The sequence below is a fragment of the Ranitomeya imitator genome, chromosome 8, assembly GCF_032444005.1.
Source record: "Ranitomeya imitator isolate aRanImi1 chromosome 8, aRanImi1.pri, whole genome shotgun sequence".
Lineage (NCBI taxonomy): Eukaryota > Metazoa > Chordata > Amphibia > Anura > Dendrobatidae > Ranitomeya > Ranitomeya imitator.
This window is the reverse complement of record NC_091289.1, coordinates 201854819-201870506: the sequence shown is the minus strand read 5'-3', so window position 1 is coordinate 201870506 and position 15688 is coordinate 201854819. Positions and strand designations below refer to the sequence as shown.

The following is a 15688-nucleotide window of genomic DNA, read 5'->3' as shown; positions in this document are numbered from 1 at the left end:
AGAGGTGTATAGCGGTATATAGAGGTATATAGCGGTGTATATAGGTGTACAGAGGTATATAGCGGTGTATATAGCGGTATATAGAGGTGTATAGCGGTGTATACAGAGGTGTATAGAGGTATATAGAGGTGTATAGAATATATAGCGGTATATAGAGATGTATAGCGGTATATAGCGGTGTATATAGCGGTATACAGAGGTATATAGCGGTGTATATAGCGGTGTATATAGGTGTATAGAATATATAGCGGTGTATAGAGAGGTGTATAGCGGTATATAGAGGTGTATAGAATATATAGCGGTGTATAGCGGTATACAGAGGTGTATATAGAGGTGTATAGCACTATATAGAGGTGTATAGAATACATAGCGGTGTATAGAGAGGTATATAGCGGTATATAGAGGTGTATATAGCGGTATATAGAGGTGTAAAGCGGTATATAGAGGTGTATAGCGGTATATAGACGTGTAAAGCGGTATATAGAGGTGTATAGAATATACAGCGGTATATAGAGGTGTATAGCGGTATATAGAGGTGTATAGAATATATAGCGGTATATAGAGGTGTATAGCGGTATATAGAGGTGTATAGAATATATAGCGGTATATAGAGGTGTATAGGGATATATAGCGGTATATAGAGGTGTATAGCGGTATATAGCGGTGTATATAGCGGTATACAGAGGTATATAGCGGTATATAGAGGTGTATAGAGGTGTAAAGCGGTATATAGAGGTGTATAGCGGTATATAGAGGTATATAGCGGTATATAGAGGTGTATAGTGGTATATAGAGGTATATAGCGGTGTATATAGGTGTACAGAGGTATATAGCGGTGTATATAGCGGTATATAGAGGTGTATACAGAGGTGTATAGAGGTATATAGAGGTGTATAGAATATATAGCGGTATATAGAGATGTATAGCGGTATATAGCGGTGTATATAGCGGTATACAGAGGTATATAGCGGTGTATATAGCGGTGTATAGAATATATAGCGGTGTATAGAGGTGTATAGAATATATAGCGGTGTATAGAGGTGTATAGAATATATAGCGGTATATAGAGGTGTATAGAATATATAGCGGTATATAGAGGTGTATAGAATATATAGCGGTGTATAGAGAGGTATATAGCGGTATATAGAGGTGTATATGCTGCACCTGACTCCTCTCTGTGACTCCCTATGACAATGATCTTCACTCTATAAGGCCATGTTCACACAGTGCGTTTTTTACTGCAGCTGTTTTCCATGCAGGGTACATAACAATGTAACCCTATGGAAAACAGTCACTGCTGTGCACATGATCCGGAATTTCGTTTAAAAAGCCGCGCAGAATAGCTGCGGCAAAAAAGAAGGAGCATGTCACTTCTTTTTCCTGAACCGCAGCGGTTCTGCACCCATAGACCTCCATTGTGAGGTCAAAACCGCAGTAAAACCCGCAGATCAAATATATATCTGCGGGTTTTACTGCGATTTGATGTGCAGAACCGCTGCAGCAGGAAGTGCGGGGGAGCGGGCGGAAGTGCGTGGGCGGAGTGTGGCTGCCCCCCCGTGCTCCGATCCCCCCCCCCCCGTGCCCTAATCTCCCCCCCTTATACTTACCCGGCGTCCCGGTGTCCGTCCGGCCGTCTTCTCCCTGGGCGCCGCCATCTTGCATGCCGGCCGGCAGATTCGCTCCAAAGTGCATTTTGATCACTGAGATATAACCTATCTCAGTGATCAAAATAAAAAAATAGTAAATGACCCCCCCCCTACTTTGTCACCCCCATTGGTAGGGACAATAAAAAAATTAAGAATTTTTTTTTTTTCACTAAGGTTAGAATAGGGTTAGGGTTAGGGTTAGAAAACTGCATAAAAAAAAAGGATCAAAAAACGCATCAAAAAAGGACCTGCGTTTTCTGCCAAGAGCTGCAGTTTTTTAAAAAAACAGTCCTGAAAAAAAAAGGATGGAAATCCTGAACGTGTGAACATACCCTTACAGACCGGCTTCGTTTCCGCACCGTTACACGGCTGCTCGCTCTCCGGGCACGGACACTGCAGGACGTTATTCCCGCTCCGTCCGGTGGTCTCGGGCTCCGCTCGGTCGGTGTCATTTCCCGCTTCTCCGCCAGGTGGCGCCATCATTCTCCATCGTCATCACTGTGCGACACGCGGCTTCAGTGTGACGTCATCAGGCCGCGTCGCCATCGCCGCTGTATTCCCGGTAGGAGGGTCCGCACCGGGCAGAGCTCCCGCAGTCGCCGTTGTGTCCGCGCCCTTGTACGTGCTCTGTAACGCTGACACCGGAGTGTTCTTCGTTTTTGTTCAGTGTTACCATGGCGACTGGGGCCGATGTCCGGGATATTCTTGAGCTGGGCGGCGTGGAACCGGAGAGCACCGGGATCAGCAAGAAGGACATCATCAATGCGGACAAGGTGAGTCCTGGCGGAGCCTTAACGGACAACACAACCACCGCGGCCACCTCCGGGAGCCCCCCCACACAGTGCGCGACCACCTCCGGGAGAGCCCCCCCCCACACAGTGCGCGACCACCTCCGGGAGAGCCCCCCCCCACACAGTGCGCGACCACCTCCGGGAGAGCCCCCCCCACACAGTGCACGACCACCTCCGGGAGAGCCCCCCCCCCCACACAGTGCACGACCACCTCAGGGAGCGTCCCCCCCCCCACAGTGCACGGCCACCTCCGGGAGAGCCCCCCCCCCACACAGTGCACGGCCACCTCCGGGAGAGCCCCCCCCCCACACAGTGCACGGCCACCTCCGGGAGAGCCCCCCCCCCCACACAGTGCACGGCCACCTCCGGGAGAGCCCCCCCCCCACACACAGTGCGCGACCACCTCCGGGAGCGTCCCCCCCCCCCCACAGTGCACGACCACCTCAGGGAGCGTCCCCCCCCCACAGTGCACGACCACCTCCGGGAGAGCCCCCCCCCCACACAGTGCGCGACCACCTCCGGGAGAGCCCCCCCCCACACAGTGCGCGACCACCTCCGGGAGAGCCCCCCCCCACACAGTGCGCGACCACCTCCGGGAGAGCCCCCCCCCACACAGTGCGCGACCACCTCCGGGAGAGCCCCCCCCCACACAGTGCACGACCACCTCCGGGAGAGCCCCCCCCCCACACAGTGCACGACCACCTCAGGGAGCGTCCCCCCCCCCCACAGTGCACGGCCACCTCCGGGAGAGCCCCCCCCCCACACAGTGCACGGCCACCTCCGGGAGAGCCCCCCCCCCCACACAGTGCACGGCCACCTCCGGGAGAGCCCCCCCCCCACACAGTGCACGGCCACCTCCGGGAGAGCCCCCCCCCCCCACACACAGTGCGCGACCACCTCCGGGAGCGTCCCCCCCCCCCCACAGTGCACGACCACCTCAGGGAGCGTCCCCCCCCCCACAGTGCACGACCACCTCCGGGAGCCCCCCCCACCTCCGGGAGCCCCCCACAGTGCACGGCCACCTCCGGGAGAACCCCCCCCCCCCCCACAGTGCACGACCACCTCAGGGAGAGCCCCCCCCCCCCCACAGTGCACGACCACCTCAGGGAGCGTCCCCCCCCCCCCCCCACAGTGCGCGACCACCTCCGGGAGCCCCCCCCCCACAGTGCACGGCCACCTCTCCCCCCACAGTGCACGGCCACCTCCGGGAGAGCCCCCCCCCCCCACAGTGCGCGACCACCTCTCCCCCCACAGTGCACGACCACCTCAGGGAGAGCCCCCCCCCCCCCCCACAGTGCACGACCACCTCAGGGAGCGTCCCCCCCCCCCCCCCACAGTGCGCGACCACCTCCGGGAGCCCCCCCCCCACAGTGCACGGCCACCTCTCCCCCCACAGTGCACGGCCACCTCCGGGGGGGAGCCCCCCCCCCCCCACACAGTGCACGGCCACCTCTCCCCCCACAGTGCACGGCCACCTCCGGGAGAGCCCCCCCCCCCCCCCCCACAGTGCGCGACCACCTCCGGGAGCCCCCCCCCCCACAGTGCACGGCCACCTCTCCCCCCACAGTGCGCGGCCACCTCCGGGAGAGCCCCCCCCCCACAGTGCACGGCCACCTCTCCCCCCACAGTGCACGGCCACCTCCGGGAGAGCCCCCCCCCCCACAGTGCGCGACCACCTCCGGGAGCCCCCCCCCCCCACAGTGCACGGCCACCTCTCCCCCCACAGTGCGCGGCCACCTCCGGGAGAGCCCCCCCCCCCACAGTGCGCGACCACCTCCGGGAGATCCCCCCCCCCACAGTGCACGGCCACCTCCGGGAGAGCCCCCCCCCCCCCCACACAGTGCACGACCACCTCAGGGAGCGTCCCCCCCCCCCACAGTGCACGGCCACCTCCGGGAGAGCCCCCCCCCACAGTGCACGACCACCTCAGGGAGCGTCCCCCCCCACAGTGCACGACCACCTCCGGGAGAGCCCCCCCCCCCACAGTGCACGGCCACCTTCGGGAGCCCCCCCCCCACAGTGCACGGCCACCTCTCCCCCCACAGTGCACGGCCACCTCCGGGAGCCCCCCCACAGTGCACGGCCACCTCTCCCCCCACAGTGCACGGCCACCTCTGGGAGAGCCCCCCCCCCCACAGTGCGCGACCACCTCCGGGAGCCCCCCCCCCCCACAGTGCACGGCCACCTCCGGGGGGGAGCCCCCCCCCCACACAGTGCACGGCCACCTCTCCCCCCACAGTGCACGGCCACCTCCGGGAGAGCCCCCCTCCCCCCCCCCCCCCCCACAGTGCGCGACCACCTCTCCCCCCACAGTGCACGGCCACGTCCGGGAGAGCCCCCCCCCCCCACAGTGCGCGACCACCTCCGGGAGCCCCCCCCCCACAGTGCACGACCACCTCTCCCCCCACAGTGCACGGCCACCTCCGGGGGGGAGCCCCCCCCCCCCCACACAGTGCACGGCCACCTCTCCCCCCACAGTGCACGGCCACCTCCGGGAGAGCCCCCCCCCCCACAGTGCGCGACCACCTCTCCCCCCACAGTGCACGGCCACCTCCGGGAGAGCCCCCCCCCCCCCACAGTGCGCGAACACCTCCGGGAGCCCCCCCCCACAGTGCACGGCCACCTCTCCCCCCACAGTGCGCGGCCACCTCCGGGAGAGCCCCCCCCCCCCACAGTGCACGGCCACCTCTCCCCCCACAGTGCACGGCCACCTCCGGGAGAGCCCCCCCCCCACAGTGCGCGACCACCTCCGGGAGCCCCCCCCCACAGTGCACGGCCACCTCTCCCCCCACAGTGCGCGGCCACCTCCGGGAGAGCCCCCCCCCCCACATTGCGCGACCACCTCCGGGAGCCCCCCACCCCCACAGTGCACGGCCACCTCTCCCCCCACAGTGCGCGGCCACCTCCGGGAGAGCCCCCCCCCACAGTGCGCGGCCACCTCCGGGAGAGTCCCCCCCCCACAGTGCGCAACCACCTCCGAGAGCCCCCCCCCCCACAGTGCGCGACCACCTCCGAGAGCCCCCCCCCCCACAGTGCACGGCCACCTCCGGGAGAGCCCCCCCCCCCCCCACACACAGTGCACGGCCACCTCCGGGAGCCCCCCCTCCACAGTGCACGGCCACCTCCGGGAGATTCCCCCCCACCCACAGTGCGCGACCACCTCCGAGAGCCCCCCCCTCCACAGTGCACGGCCACCTCCGGGAGAGCCCCCCCCCCACAGTGCACGGCCACCTCCGGGAGAGCCCCCCCCCCCACAGTGCACGGCCACCTCCGAGAGCCCCCCCCCCCCCACAGTGCACGGCCACCTCCGGGAGCCCCCCCACAGTGCACGGCCACCTCCGGGAGCCCCCCCACAGTGCACGGCCACCTCCGGGAGCCCCCCCACAGTGCACGGCCACCTCCGGGAGCCCCCCCACAGTGCACGGCCACCTCCGGGAGCCCCCCCACAGTGCACGGCCACCTCCGGGAGCCCCCCCACAGTGCACGGCCACCTCCGGGAGCCCCCCCACAGTGCACGGCCACCTCCGGGAGCCCCCCCACAGTGCACGGCCACCTCCGGGAGCCCCCCCACAGTGCACGGCCACCTCCGGGAGCCCCCCCACAGTGCACGGCCACCTCCGGGAGCCCCCCCACAGTGCACGGCCACCTCCGGGAGCCCCCCCACAGTGCACGGCCACCTCCGGGAGCCCCCCCACAGTGCACGGCCACCTCCGGGAGCCCCCCCACAGTGCACGGCCACCTCCGGGAGCCCCCCCCCCCCCCCCACAGTGCACGGCCACCTCCGGGAGAGCCCCCCCCCCCACACACAGTGCACGGCCACCTCCGGGAGAGCCCCCCCCACAGTGCACGGCCACCTCCGGGAGAGTCCCCCCCCCCCCCCCCCCCCCAAAGTGCGCGACCACCTCCGAGAGAGGCCGCCCCCCCCCCCCCACTGCACGGCCACCTCCGGGAGATTCCCCCCCACCCACAGTGCACGGCCACCTCCGGGAGAGCCCCCCCCCCCCCCCCACAGTGCACGGCCACCTCCGGGAGAGCCCCCCCCCCCCACAGTGCACGGCCACCTCCGGGAGAGCCCCCCCCCCCACAGTGCACCGCCACCTCCGGGAGAGCCCCCCCCCCCCCCACAGTGCATTGCCACCTCCGGGAGAGCCCCCCCACCCCCACAGTGCACGGCCACCTCCGGGAGAGCCCCCCCCCCCCACAGTGCACGGCCACCTCCGGGAGATCCCCCCCCCCCCCACAGTGCACGGCCACCTCCGGGAGAGCCCCCACCCCCACAGTGCACGACCACCTCCGGGAGATCCCCCCCCCCACAGTGCGCGACCACCTCCGGGAGCCCCCCACAGTGCACGACCACCCTCGGGGAGCCCCCCACAGTGCACGGCCACCTCCGGAAGACCCCCCACGGTGCACGGCGACCTCCGGGAGCCCCCCCACGGTGCACGGCCACCTCCGGGAGCCCCCCCACGGTGCACGGCCACCTCCGGGAGCCCCCCCACGGTGCACGGCCACCTCCGGGAGCCCCCCCACGGTGCACGGCCACCTCCGGGAGCCCCCCCACGGTGCACGGCCACCTCCGGGAGCCCCCCCACGGTGCACGGCCACCTCCGGGAGCCCCCCCACGGTGCACGGCCACCTCCGGGAGCCCCCCCACGGTGCACGGCCACCTCCGGGAGCCCCCCCACGGTGCACGGCCACCTCCGGGAGCCCCCCCACGGTGCACGGCCACCTCCGGGAGCCCCCCCACGGTGCACGGCCACCTCCGGGAGCCCCCCCACGGTGCACGGCCACCTCCGGGAGCCCCCCCACGGTGCACGGCCACCTCCGGGAGCCCCCCCACGGTGCACGGCCACCTCCGGGAGCCCCCCCACGGTGCACGGCCACCTCCGGGAGCCCCCCCACGGTGCACGGCCACCTCCGGGAGCCCCCCCACGGTGCACGGCCACCTCCGGGAGCCCCCCCACGGTGCACGGCCACCTCCGGGAGCCCCCCCACGGTGCACGGCCACCTCCGGGAGCCCCCCCACGGTGCACGGCCACCTCCGGGAGCCCCCCCACGGTGCACGGCCACCTCCGGGAGCCCCCCCACGGTGCACGGCCACCTCCGGGAGCCCCCCCACGGTGCACGGCCACCTCCGGGAGCCCCCCCACGGTGCACGGCCACCTCCGGGAGCCCCCCCACGGTGCACGGCCACCTCCGGGAGCCCCCCCACGGTGCACGGCCACCTCCGGGAGCCCCCCCACGGTGCACGGCCACCTCCGGGAGCCCCCCCACGGTGCACGGCCACCTCCGGGAGCCCCCCCACGGTGCACGGCCACCTCCGGGAGCCCCCCCACGGTGCACGGCCACCTCCGGGAGCCCCCCCACGGTGCACGGCCACCTCCGGGAGCCCCCCCACGGTGCACGGCCACCTCCGGGAGCCCCCCCACGGTGCACGGCCACCTCCGGGAGCCCCCCCACGGTGCACGGCCACCTCCGGGAGCCCCCCCACGGTGCACGGCCACCTCCGGGAGCCCCCCCACGGTGCACGGCCACCTCCGGGAGCCCCCCCACGGTGCACGGCCACCTCCGGGAGCCCCCCCCACGGTGCACGGCCACCTCCGGGAGCGCCCCTCCCCCACGGTGCACGGCCACCTCCGGGAGCGCCCCTCCCCCACGGTGCACGGCCACCTCCGGGAGCGCCCCTCCCCCACGGTGCACGGCCACCTCCGGGAGCGCCCCTCCCCCACGGTGCACGGCCACCTCCGGGAGCGCCCCTCCCCCACGGTGCACGGCCACCTCCGGGAGCGCCCCTCCCCCACGGTGCACGGCCACCTCCGGGAGCGCCCCTCCCCCACGGTGCACGGCCACCTCCGGGAGCGCCCCTCCCCCACGGTGCACGGCCACCTCCGGGAGCGCCCCTCCCCCACGGTGCACGGCCACCTCCGGGAGCGCCCCTCCCCCACGGTGCACGGCCACCTCCGGGAGCGCCCCTCCCCCACGGTGCACGGCCACCTCCGGGAGCGCCCCTCCCCCACGGTGCACGGCCACCTCCGGGAGCGCCCCCCCCCCACGGTGCACGGCCACCTCCGGGAGCGCCCCCCCCCCACGGTGCACGGCCACCTCCGGGAGCGCCCCCCCCCCCACGGTGCACGGCCACCTCAGGGAGCGCTCCCCCGCCCCCCCCCCCCCCCCCACGGTGCACGGCCACCTCAGGGAGCGCTCCCCCCCCCCCCCCACGGTGCACGACCACCTCATGGAGCGCCCCCCCCCCCCCACGGTGCACGACCACCTCTAGGAGCCCCCCCACAGTGAGCGGCCACGTCCGGGAGCCCCCCCACAGTGCACGGCCACTTCAGGGAGCGCCTCGCCCCCTCCCCCACAGTGTTCGGCCACTTCCGAGTCTGAGATGGCCCCCCCCCACAGTGCGCGGCCACCTCCGTGAGCATCCCCCCCCCCACTGCGTTGTTGAAGATGGTCTTCGATGTGAATTACTACAATGCAGACGTTATTATTTGGACCTTTGTATCAGCTGCGGCTCCTTGTAATGAACCTTTAACCCCTTTCACACAACAGTTTTTTGCCGTCAGTCTCAATCCGTCGAATTTTCAAAAAAATCGGATCCTGCAAAAGTTTCCTCCAGATCCGTTTTTTCTCATAGACTTGTATTCGCACCGGATGGTCTCACGTTTCCTCCATTGTATTCCCGGCGGCCGGAGAAAGTAACGTGTTCTGTGTCCGTCGCCGTCCGTCGTTTGCTATAATGGAAGCATATGGCGCCGGATCCGTCAAATGTCAGATTACGTTTTTTAGTTTCCGTCACATCAGTTATTCACAATTTAATACGGATCTTTTTTTTTTCCAAAATTTGCCGGATTGAGAAGCCTGATGGCAAAAAACTGATGTGTGAAAGGTTCAAAGGGGCCAAATTCTTTGTTTTCCTTACAGAAAAAGTCAAAAAAATCTTCTGAGACCCTGACATTCAAGAGGCCGGAAGGAATGCACCGCGAAGTGTACGCCCTCCTGTACTCTGACAAAAAGTAAGTGCCGGACCAGTAATACACAGCATCAGCAGAATAGGGAGCGCAGCTCTGGAGGATAATACAGGATGTAACTCAGGATCAGTAATGTAATGTATGTACACAGTGATTGCACCAGCAGAATAGTGAGTGCAGCTCTGGAGTATAATACAGGATGTAACTCAGGATCAGTAATGTATGTACACAGTGACTGCACCAGCAGAATAGTGAGTGCAGCTCTGGGGTATAATACAGGATGTAAGTCGGGATCAGTAATGTAATGTATGTACACAGTGATTGCACCAGCAGAATAGTGAGTGCAGCTCTGGAGTATAATACAGGATGTAACTCAGGATCAGTAATGTATGTACACAGTGACTGCACCAGCAGAATAGTGAGTGCAGCTCTGGAGTATAATACAGGAGGTAACTCAGGATCAGTAATGTATGTACACAGTGACTGCACCAGCAGAATAGTGAGTGCAGCTCTGGAGTATAATACAGGAGGTAACTCAGGATCAGTAATGTAATGTATGTACACAGTGACTGCACCAGCAGAATAGTGAGTGCAGCTCTGGGGTATAATACAGGATGTAACTCAGGATCAGTAATGTAATGTATGTACACAGTGACTGCACCAGCAGAATAGTGAGTGCAGCTCTGGGGTATAATACAGGATGTAACTCAGGATCAGTAATGTAATGTATGTACACAGTGACTGCACCAGCAGAATAGTGAGTGCAGCTCTGGGGTATAATACAGGATGTAACTCAGGATCAGTAATGTAATGTATGTACACAGTGACTGCACCAGCAGAATAGTGAGTGCAGCTCTGGGGTATAATACAGGATGTAACTCAGGATCAGTAATGTATGTACACAGTGACTGCACCAGCAGAATAGTGAGTGCAGCTCTGGAGTATAATACAGGATGTAATTCAGGATCAGTAATGTAATGTATGTACACAGTGACTGCACCAGCAGAATAGTGAGTGCAGCTCTGGGGTATAATACAGGATGTAACTCAGGATCAGTAATGTAATGTATGTACACAGTGACTGCACCAGCAGAATAGTGAGTGCAGCTCTGGGGTATAATAAAGGAGGTAAATCAGGATCAGTAATGTATGTACACGGTGACTGCACCAGCAGAATAGTGAGCGCAGCTCTGGGGTATAATACAGGAGGTAACTCAGGATCAGTAATGTAATGTATGTACACAGTGACTGCACCAGCAGAATAGTGAGTGCAGCTCTGGGGTATAATACAGGAGGTAACTCAGGATCAGTAATGTATGTACACAGTGACTGCACCAGCAGAATAGTGAGTGCAGCTCTGGGGTATAATACAGGATGTAACTCAGGATCAGTAATGTATGTATGTACACAGTGACTGCACCAGCAGAATAGTGAGTGCAGCTCTGTAGTATAATACAGGAGGTAACTCAGGATCAGTAATGTAATGTATGTACACAGTGACTGCACCAGCAGAATAGTGAGTGCAGCTCTGGAGTATAATACAGGATGTAACTCAGGATCAGTAATGTAATGTATGTACACAGTGACTGCACCAGCAGAATAGTGAGCGCAGCTCTGGAATATAATACAGGATGTAATTCAGGATCAGTAATGTATGTACACAGTGACTGCACCAGCAGAATAGTGAGTGCAGTTCTGGGGTATAATACAGGAGGTAACTCAGGATCAGTAATGTAATGTATGTACACAGTGACTGCACCAGCAGAATAGTGAGTGCAGCTCTGGGGTATAATACAGGAGGTAACTCAGGATCAGTAATGTATGTACACAGTGACTGCACCATCAGAATAGTGAGTGCAGCTCTGGAGTATAATACAGGATGTAACTCAGGATCAGTAATGTAATGTATGTACACAGTGACTGCACCAGCAGAATAGTGAGTGCAGCTCTGGAGTATAATACAGGATGTAACTCAGGATCAGTAATGTAATGTATATACACAGTGACTGCACCAGCAGAATAGTGAGTGCAGCTCTGGAGTATAATACAGGATGTAACTCAGGATCAGTAATGTAATGTATGTACACAGTGACTGCACCAGCAGAATAGTGAGTGCAGCTCTGGGGTATAATACAGGAGGTAACTCAGGATCAGTAATGTAATGTATGTACACAGTGACTGCACCAGTAGAATAGTGAGTGCAGCTCTGGAGTATAATACAGGATGTAACTCAGGATCAGTAATGTAATGTATATACACAGTGACTGCACCAGCAGAATAGTGAGTGCAGCTCTGGAGTATAATACAGGATGTAACTCAGGATCAGTAATGTATGTACACAGTGACTGCACCAGCAGAATAGTGAGTGCAGCTCTGGAGTATAATACAGGATGTAACTCAGGATCAGTAATGTAATGTATATACACAGTGACTGCACCAGCAGAATAGTGAGTGCAGCTCTGGAGTATAATACAGGATGTAACTCAGGATCAGTAATGTAATGTATGTACACAGTGACTGCACCAGCAGAATAGTGAGTGCAGCTCTGGGGTATAATACAGGAGGTAACTCAGGATCAGTAATGTAATGTATGTACACAGTGACTGCACCAGTAGAATAGTGAGTGCAGCTCTGGGGTATAATACAGGATGTAACTCAGGATCAGTAATGTAATGTATGTACACAGTGACTGCACCAGCAGAATAGTGAGTGCAGCTCTGGAGTATAATACAGGATGTAACTCAGGATCAGTAATGTATGTACACGGTGACTGCACCAGCAGAATAGTGAGTGCAGCTCTGGAGTATAATACAGGATGTAACTCAGGATCAGTAATGTATGTACACAGTGACTGCACCAGCAGAATAGTGAGTGCAGCTCTGGGGTATAATACAGGATGTAAGTCGGGATCAGTAATGTAATGTATGTACACAGTGATTGCACCAGCAGAATAGTGAGTGCAGCTCTGGAGTATAATACAGGATGTAACTCAGGATCAGTAATGTATGTACACAGTGACTGCACCAGCAGAATAGTGAGTGCAGCTCTGGAGTATAATACAGGAGGTAACTCAGGATCAGTAATGTATGTACACAGTGACTGCACCAGCAGAATAGTGAGTGCAGCTCTGGGGTATAATACAGGATGTAACTCAGGATCAGTAATGTAATGTATGTACACAGTGACTGCACCAGCAGAATAGTGAGTGCAGCTCTGGGGTATAATAAAGGAGGTAAATCAGGATCAGTAATGTATGTACACGGTGACTGCACCAGCAGAATAGTGAGCGCAGCTCTGGGGTATAATACAGGAGGTAACTCAGGATCAGTAATGTAATGTATGTACACAGTGACTGCACCAGCAGAATAGTGAGTGCAGCTCTGGGGTATAATACAGGAGGTAACTCAGGATCAGTAATGTATGTACACAGTGACTGCACCAGCAGAATAGTGAGTGCAGCTCTGGGGTATAATACAGGATGTAACTCAGGATCAGTAATGTATGTATGTACACAGTGACTGCACCAGCAGAATAGTGAGTGCAGCTCTGTAGTATAATACAGGAGGTAACTCAGGATCAGTAATGTAATGTATGTACACAGTGACTGCACCAGCAGAATAGTGAGTGCAGCTCTGGAGTATAATACAGGATGTAACTCAGGATCAGTAATGTAATGTATGTACACAGTGACTGCACCAGCAGAATAGTGAGCGCAGCTCTGGAATATAATACAGGATGTAATTCAGGATCAGTAATGTATGTACACAGTGACTGCACCAGCAGAATAGTGAGTGCAGTTCTGGGGTATAATACAGGAGGTAACTCAGGATCAGTAATGTAATGTATGTACACAGTGACTGCACCAGCAGAATAGTGAGTGCAGCTCTGGGGTATAATACAGGAGGTAACTCAGGATCAGTAATGTATGTACACAGTGACTGCACCATCAGAATAGTGAGTGCAGCTCTGGAGTATAATACAGGATGTAACTCAGGATCAGTAATGTAATGTATGTACACAGTGACTGCACCAGCAGAATAGTGAGTGCAGCTCTGGAGTATAATACAGGATGTAACTCAGGATCAGTAATGTAATGTATATACACAGTGACTGCACCAGCAGAATAGTGAGTGCAGCTCTGGAGTATAATACAGGATGTAACTCAGGATCAGTAATGTAATGTATATACACAGTGACTGCACCAGCAGAATAGTGAGTGCAGCTCTGGAGTATAATACAGGATGTAACTCAGGATCAGTAATGTAATGTATGTACACAGTGACTGCACCAGCAGAATAGTGAGTGCAGCTCTGGGGTATAATACAGGAGGTAACTCAGGATCAGTAATGTAATGTATGTACACAGTGACTGCACCAGTAGAATAGTGAGTGCAGCTCTGGAGTATAATACAGGATGTAACTCAGGATCAGTAATGTAATGTATATACACAGTGACTGCACCAGCAGAATAGTGAGTGCAGCTCTGGAGTATAATACAGGATGTAACTCAGGATCAGTAATGTATGTACACAGTGACTGCACCAGCAGAATAGTGAGTGCAGCTCTGGAGTATAATACAGGATGTAACTCAGGATCAGTAATGTAATGTATATACACAGTGACTGCACCAGCAGAATAGTGAGTGCAGCTCTGGAGTATAATACAGGATGTAACTCAGGATCAGTAATGTAATGTATGTACACAGTGACTGCACCAGCAGAATAGTGAGTGCAGCTCTGGGGTATAATACAGGAGGTAACTCAGGATCAGTAATGTAATGTATGTACACAGTGACTGCACCAGTAGAATAGTGAGTGCAGCTCTGGGGTATAATACAGGATGTAACTCAGGATCAGTAATGTAATGTATGTACACAGTGACTGCACCAGCAGAATAGTGAGTGCAGCTCTGGAGTATAATACAGGATGTAACTCAGGATCAGTAATGTATGTACACGGTGACTGCACCAGCAGAATAGTGAGTGCAGCTCTGGAGTACAGGATGTAACATAATGTATGTACGCAGTGACTGCACCTGCAGCGCTCCCCACCATCCGTAAGGGGAGAGTCTGTGCAGGTCATGTTTCCTGATAGTTTGGCTATCTTGTGCTTTTGCACAGGAGAACATTGCAGCAGAGTCTTTGAGACTCAATAGTAGGGATCTTGAGAAGCCGCAGGTCGTGTATTTTCCTGCACGCTGTGCTCTGTGATCATGGTGCTGAGTTGTGCCAGCTGGGAGGTGGGGGTTATACTTACGCGTTAGTTGTGCCCTCTCTGTGGCTGCGTCCCATGTTGTTCCCTTGATCTCACTCTTACCTTTGTCTGCAGGGATGCTCCTCCATTACTTCCCAGTGACACCACACAGGGGTACCGCACCGTCAAGGCTAAGCTTGGCTGCAAGAAAGTGCGACCATGGAAGTGGATGCCGTTTACCAATCCAGCCAGGAAAGACGGCGCAATATTCTACCATTGGAGACGGGCATCGGAGGAGGGGAAGGACTACCCTTTTGCCAGGTTCAATAAGGTTTGTGCAGCGCGGTATCCGCCTCGTGTATCGGCAGGATGAGTCAGCTTGGGGAATGTATGTTTGGATGGAACATGTCAGATAATGCTCTGTCCACCGTTGGGTATCACCCCCATATCCTCATTACCAGGAGTCATGGAGATGGAGTATGGACCCCCTGAGACATCGGAGCGTCTGGTGGGGTGACACATCTGAGAATGATGGGGGTGACACTGAGTGTCAGCATAACGATTGCCGGGACACTGGGCGTCATCCGAATGATGGGGGGAGCGCTGAACGTCGGTGTCACGTTAATGTATATAGTGTATAAATTTCACTAGTTTTCCTGTGTTATCACACATGCTGTGGGCTAGTCCGACCCCCCCCCTTCTCTTCACTTCTGCTGCTGTGTGTGTGTGAATCCTAAACCTTTCGTTCCGTCCCACCAAAAGAATGTTTACGGTCCCTGTAGCTGCGGTAGACAATTCTCCCATCTAGTACCAGCTGAAACTGGTATAGTCGCTCTAGACATGAGGTTCTTTGTTCTATTATAGTGAGATATTGGGCCACCGATTTGGGCTAGAAAAATGAGTACAAATTGCGAATTGCCATCTGTAGACCTGTCAACCACTGTAAGCGCTAACAGCTAAACACAACGAGTTCAAAGTGCGGATTTCTCCTGAACCGTGTGGAATAGCTAGCCTGAGTCTAGACTCTGTGAATAGCTAATTTCAATATAAGATGAATGATGTGTGTATTGTGACTCTGCTAGATTCT

At 58.1% G+C, this 15688-nt stretch overlaps 1 protein-coding gene across 1 annotated transcript in view; it reads left to right on the top strand.

Annotated features, from left to right (window-relative positions):
* Window positions 1-2163: 2163 nt before the first annotated feature.
* The window catches only part of LOC138648155 (DNA methyltransferase 1-associated protein 1-like), a 66000-nt gene continuing 52475 nt past the window's right edge, over window positions 2164-15688 (top strand). Inside the window, exons 1-3 of the mRNA XM_069737658.1 lie at window positions 2164-2419; window positions 9365-9456; window positions 14737-14932. Of these exons, the coding sequence (XP_069593759.1) occupies window positions 2321-2419; window positions 9365-9456; window positions 14737-14932 (387 nt within the window). The 5' untranslated portion in view covers window positions 2164-2320. The remainder of the gene's footprint in view (window positions 2420-9364; window positions 9457-14736; window positions 14933-15688) is intronic.